Below are 6559 nucleotides of genomic sequence, written 5' to 3' on the forward strand. Positions count from 1 at the left end.
CCGCTCAAAAACTGTGTGAGTGCTCACTTATGACCAGTGGAACAAGAGAAGAACCTGGGTTTTGATGATGCATGGACAGTGGATACGTTTAAGAGGGAGACATTGAACAGTAGCTGCGGCATCACAAAGTTTGCTTCCTACCCTACCTACCTTACAACAGATAAGCAAGATGAGACTGTGCTAATGGGAAAATTTAATCTACATAATATTACTACTCTCAACTCAATGTACAGCACACCACTTGTTCCGTTCTATCTGTACAGCTAACTACCCTCAACAGATTAATAACATTTCAAGCAGGTTACCAGTACAAAACCAATATCCTCAACATTACTAATTGGCCAAACTGTACGCATTGAGGCTATTGGACCACACTGCCGATCCTTCCAACTCTACCAAGGGCCAGTCCATGTCCTCCTCAAACACCGCCTCTTGGGTGCTTTTTGATGATTCACCTCCTCCAGGACCTGCAGGAAAGAAAGAAAATAAAGCAGAAGAAACAAAATTCAGCCACTTGCTTCATTAAATACACCAATCAGAAGGCACAAATTATGATATGACCTCATTTAATTAGCACTGAAAGGTAGAGGGATAAGATAGTCTCCCAACTAAATAGGATTGTTTTATACAGATATCCGAGTGTGAGATCCAGGCATCATGCATTGTACTGGTCCTATTATTGGACATTGCCTCAGTCAAACTTTTCTAGTTTATGACTTCTACCATCTGCTCTATTTCATTCTCAGGAAAACACAACAACTATCCAGACAAGTTCATTAACTGCAATTTTGAGATCAATCAGTTAATCTGTCTTTAGTATGAACAGGTGATCTCCTATGATCCATCTTTGGCCTAGGGGATTAGACCAGAAGACCACATGATAATAAACCCCCATATTAGTGGTACATGTGCACTTGAGGTTGTTAATTCACCTTGTGGCCCAGCGGAGGCCTGGAGGGTTCCTTAGATTTTCCAAAAACTTGTTAATGCTTATTGTTGTCACTAAATTGGTCAACTTAGAAGTTGTAACATTTTTTATCCCATATCTTATTCCCAAAAGTTCTTTAAGTCGAGGAGAAAAGGTTCTTCAAAATAATTTGAAAGTGACTTAACATCATGTCATTCTTAAGAGCTATCATTGTCTCACATGATTTTCGAGTAGACGTGAAATAACAAGATTTTACCCTCATTGAAAGAGAAAGTGTGTTATACTAAGAGGGCAAAAACAGTATGATTATTTGACACCTTAAGTAAGGGTGTCAATAAGAAATTAAGCAGTCAAAACTTAAATAGTAAGGATTGAAGTTTTGCGATACTGATGAGCTGAACTGGATAATATTTTGTCCAAGGTATCAAACTACTTCCATCATGGCATTAAGATTCACATAATAATGCGTCAAACAAATAACCCATACTTCTAGGAATTAATGATCTTTGGTGTCATTCAATTGCACAAACCAATGGAACATACAAAAGATAGAACGACAAATCTCTTTTTTCACCACTTCAACCCAAGTGATTTTTAGCTTTCCCCTTGTTCTTTTAACACCTCCAAATGGCACCACATCATTCATTGTGGATGCATATTCTTAGCTGTATATGGACAAACCATTCCGAAAGAATTTTCCTCATCTTGGCACCAATTGGTGCTACTTTTGAGCAACCTTGAATGCACTGTTTATGATATTATCCATCTCTATCTCCCTCCTCCATCTTAACATCCTTGTATCAGTTACACTCATTATATATGTATTTTATTTTTTTAAGTGCCTCCATTAATCTTCATAAAATTGTAAGAAAATATACTATCGCTACATTCCTATCCATTAAGATAAGCATAGAATCGGGAAATTTCTAGACTGAGGTTGATGGGGGTAAGTAGGATGAACACTAGGTTTGGAATTACACACTCCCATAACAGGATCACAAGTAAACCCTAAAACAGAATTTAGGCCAACAACAGGGTCAAAGTCAACCTTTTCTGATTTGGAATTGCTTCCATGTGGAGGATCTCTTCAGAACTGCTGCTCCCCACAATGTTGTGGCATCTTCTAGAAGCAAATTCAAATTTAAAAAAGATTCTGAGTCTGAATTTTGGGAGATGTAAACTAGTCTGACTGGGTTTATAGAATAAAAAAATCAAAGGCAACAGCCAATATCATTCCATGTAAGGTTTAGCTGCGAATTAAAACATTATTCAAGAACTTGGGACGAGGCTAGCACAATAGCAAACAAATAACCACTATGTGGTTCCTTTCTTGGCACCCAAATTCAGTACACAGGCAGGCGTATGCCATATGGTTGAGTTGGACCACCAAAATTGAAGCATGAGGAAAAATCCTATCTATCCAACAATTTATATTGGACACACCATCCTTTCATGTGTCCTAAAACAGCAGCCATTGTATCAGAACAAGCACAACCACCATTGATCCTGACATTTAGCTTAAAAGGTCCCCAAGGTAAAATTTAATAAAACTGATATAAGGTGAAGTCAGTCTAGAAATAACGTGTCCTGTTTTGGAAACTTTGCCCACCGTCAAAAGTTTCTTATTATATTATTCATTTGACTATTCACTAGTAATAACAAAAGGTCATGCTGATGTAACAACCATCCATGGTATTCCTATGTACCCATAACAGAATAGGATATGCAGAGCTGTGCATTACAAATGATGATAATGGTAACTTCATAAAAAATTTGGCATGATACGAGACAAAGGAAATTCCTAACATGGAAAGTTATTACTGGAAGTGGGATTATTACAGAGGGGTACTTATGTCGGTTAACAACCCAGGAATCCATAACTGAAAACAATGTTAACCATTTGATACACTCAGCACATAATCAAATGAAATTTCAAATTCACTCTTAAACAAGGTTAACAGTATACAGGTCAAACTGTACCTTATGAGCTCAGTCTGAGTTAAATCAAAACAAAGTGGAGTACTGTGGTAAGGTCACTGGGAAACTCATATGATTAGACCATAATATTCCAAATGTGGACTAACTCAACACTAAGAACTTCACAGAAAGAAACAAAATATCCTGAAATTTCTAGTCCATAATCTTCAGACAGCAGCTCTAGCAACCACACTCCGGCCTCTTTTGTTTCAAATACTAAACTATTTCAATTTAATTTAGGAAACAAAAAAGGTCATTATTGAAGCAGAAATCATATAATTATGCCTATTAGAGAGATAAGCAAGAATCTAATAAGTCATTTGATCATCAGCCATATTATATTAGCCATAGAAGCATTAGAATTTATTAATTTATTGAATAGCATGACAAGGCCATATACCTGATTTTTCTGCATTTCAATGATTTCTTCCTGCAACAATCAAATTATAGTAGATGAGGATTTGCCCCAACCAATTTATCCAACAAATGGTTAACAGTGTCAAGAATTAAACTACAAATAAAAAACACCTGTTTCTGCTGCAATTTTTGGTTCTCCTCCTTAAGTTTTGCAACTTCTGCTTCTAGTTCCATGGTATAAGCCTGGCAGAAACCAAAAATAAACAAATATTCCACAATCAGGACAAAAGTATTACAACATGAGTATTGATCTTTTTCTATCTAGCAATGGAACAGTTCCAGCTTCATGGTACTCTACTTATATGAGATGGCATGCACCACTACATTACCATGAACTGGGACTTTATAGTTAATATTTCTCATAAGTGTCTTGTCATAACAAAACACTGACCACTATCAAGCCGGTCCTTACTAACCAATTCTGAATAGATGCACTGAAATGTTGCATGATTATCATACAATGGCTTAAATTTTTTTTAACCGTAAGGAATTTAGGGCCCATTTGATAACGTTTCAAGAAACGGAGCAAAAAGCGTTTGATAAAACTGTTTCGTTTCACTTATTTTTAGAAATAGAAATAGAAATAGAAATTTTTACTTATTTATGATTCAAGAAACGACCCAGGAACTTGTTTCACCGTTTCTGGAAACGACTTGTGGCAATTCTTTCACTAGTTACCATCGACTTCTAAAAACATGACTTATCAAACACCTTCAATTCCGTTTATGTTTCTAGGAACGAAAATTTATGTTTCTGCCGTTTCTTGAAACAGAAACGGCAGAAACGTTATCAAACGGGCCCTTAAAGTTCCTCCACACTGGAATTCCTCCAGGTAGTAATCTTCCCTTCCTCTGTTCTAAATGAACAAATTTTTTTAGCCTCCCTTAAGAACATAACTCGAAAGCACAAAATAATGAACCAATCACAGAAATACAAGACTCCTTCAGTACAAGGAAAACTATACCTAAACTACTACAACTGAATTGAGTACAACAGCCACACGTTTCTCAAATTCTCCACAGCATCCATACTCTTCTAAAGTGCAGCTTAAAAGTAATATACTTACATTCTATTTTCATGCTCTACCACATTTTTCATGCCGTAGACGAACAAAAATTCAACTTGTTTTTCAAAGGATTTAAGCAGTAGCATCAGAAGAAGTGATACTAACAAAAATAATTTAGACAATCATGAAACAAAATATTTGAGATGGCAAGTCATTCTCCAACGCATGATGCACATGCAATGTTGGATCCATGCAGTTGGGTTCCATTTAGCCTCGGCTAGTTTGACCAACAGATTTATAATACTATGTAGACAGCAAGATAACCCAGTTTGGGAGCCCCAAAAGAACTGTTGTTGACCAGCTTATAACAGTTTAATTTCTGAAGTAGCAGAAATGGCTAATTCAAGAAACAAGATCAAATAAGTAGAAGAAAAAAGGGCACAGTGCGCAAGGACTCTTTCAATGAAAATTACCTGCTTACGAGCCCGTGATCTTGCAGCTGACTCCCTATTCTTAATCATCCTCCTCTGCCTCCGCTCGACCACCTTCTCCACAGCCCCACTGCATTTCCTCCCCCTAAAACCTCCATTGAACACATAAGGAACTGGTGACAAGGAAGATGTATCCCCATTACTCCTAGCAGGCCCATCCGTAGACAGCTGATTAGCGGGAGATCCTGACGCAACTGAAACAGCCCCAGCACCTAAACCCACCATGCCCATCCCTCCACCTGGAACGAAACCATGGTTCACTCCTGGATCGGCGATTCCCACAACTCTACCCCTCACTCCAGGGCTAGCCAGCTGGGCACCGTTTGCTAAATGCAGTGGGGGAACGTATGCCATGGTAGTTTGCGCTGGCTTAGGATAGAGTTTCTGTTGCTGTTGTTGTTGTTGCTGCTGTTGCTGTTGCTGTTGTTGCTGCTGCTGCTGCTGCTGCTGCTGCTGCTGCTGTTGCTGTTGCTGCTGTTGCTGTTGCTGACGTTGTGGTAATTGCTGCGGCTGCGTCTGTTGCTGAGAATATCTGACCCCATTTGCGTTTATTGCCAGGTTAGGAGATTGGTTCTGGAGTGGATTGTTACTTTCCCCAATCTGGTTAGCGACAGCACCACCGGTCCGATTCGGCTGTAAAAAGCCTAGAGCAGGACCAGCGTTGTCATTCGGACGATAAAATTCGCCCCCAAATACAGGGTTGTTCGGTCTTCCGGCAGGCTGCGCGTCTTCTCTCACAACCCCTGCTCTCACCAAGAACTCCTCCAGAGTTATTTCCCCCAAAGTCTGCTGTCTCTGCTGCAAATTCGATCCTCCGTCGGTACTCCCGTCCTTGCTGCCGTTACTATCCTTAAACACGTCTCTCCAAACTTCATCAACAGTCTTCTGACTGAGCGTACGAGGCAGAGTGAGAGAACCCTGTCTCTGCAGATTCCCTCCAGGAAACCCACCTTCAGGACCACAAAAGGAGGAAGCCATGGCTTGGGTCTCCTCAGCAGTCCAGATGTTCTTAAGAAATTCATCCATGTTCATAGAGCCAAAATCCTTCCCAGGGCCACCCATGGTGTTCTGAAACTCCTCGAAGGTCAACGAATAGATAGAAGGTTGTCGTGCCAATGGGAAAATTCCCGGTTGCCTTCCCGCACCACCAACGCTGCCTTCTGGCGGCTGTCCATCGCCAATGTTCTTGAAATCCCAATGAGATCCCATTCTCAATTTAGATTCAAGTCTTCTGTGTAATCAAGTTGACCAAGCTTGCATATCCTTCGAATTGAGCTGGATCAAGTGGAAAGAAGTAATTCCTTTCGTCCCACTCTCTCGTTTTCTTCTCCTTGAAATCAAAATTCACCTAACCGCGAAAACTCAGAGCCTCAGAGCTGAATCAAATTTCAGAAAATAAATTTTCAGGAAAAAAAAGAAGATTATTAGACGGAACTTCCTAAGTTCTGACCAAGCTCATTCCAAACTCAAAATTAATGAAAATCGACCAAAACAAAATTTACAAAAACCTAACGCATGCACATTTCTAATTTACACAACTGAATTCAACAACCACTGCAAACAAACTTAATCAGAGAGAAGGAACAAAAAAAAAAAAAAAAACAACAAAAATGAAAAATCCCATTCAAAAACGATTAAAACTTTGTAGAAAAGATAATCAAAATGCAATAAGGAGATCAAAATCGATCAAATCTTCACAATCCGAAGAAAAAAATCAAAAAATATTTATTTTTTATTTAA

General features: G+C 38.9%; 1 protein-coding gene across 1 annotated transcript; it reads right to left on the reverse strand.

Moving 5' to 3' along the window:
* Nucleotides 1-181: 181 nt before the first annotated feature.
* LOC122076589 (bZIP transcription factor TRAB1-like) lies at nt 182-6438 on the reverse strand. The gene is made up of 4 exons (XM_042641981.1): nt 4802-6438; nt 3434-3505; nt 3306-3335; nt 182-467 (listed from the first exon to the last, which is right to left on the reverse strand). Exons 1-4 carry the CDS (start codon nt 6026-6028, stop codon nt 393-395), a joined length of 1404 nt encoding a protein of 467 aa, XP_042497915.1. The 5' UTR covers nt 6029-6438; the 3' UTR covers nt 182-392.
* Nucleotides 6439-6559: the final 121 nt, after the last annotated feature.

This window comes from Macadamia integrifolia, chromosome 4 (genome assembly GCF_013358625.1).
Source record: "Macadamia integrifolia cultivar HAES 741 chromosome 4, SCU_Mint_v3, whole genome shotgun sequence".
Taxonomy (NCBI): domain Eukaryota; kingdom Viridiplantae; phylum Streptophyta; class Magnoliopsida; order Proteales; family Proteaceae; genus Macadamia; species Macadamia integrifolia.

What these genes read in the sequence shown, in the direction of transcription:
- LOC122076589 (XM_042641981.1), bottom strand. Translation starts at nt 6,028, where the DNA reads ATGGGATCTCATTGGGATTTCAAGAACATTGGCGATGGACAGCCGCCA. An exon ending in GATCACGGGCTCGTAAGCAG is followed by an intron (nt 3,506 to 4,801) that starts GTAATTTTCATT and finishes GGTTTCTGCCAG; the next exon opens with GCTTATACCATGGAACTAGA. An exon ending in TTGAAATGCAGAAAAATCAG is followed by an intron (nt 468 to 3,305) that starts GTATATGGCCTT and finishes TCTTTCCTGCAG; the next exon opens with GTCCTGGAGGAGGTGAATCA.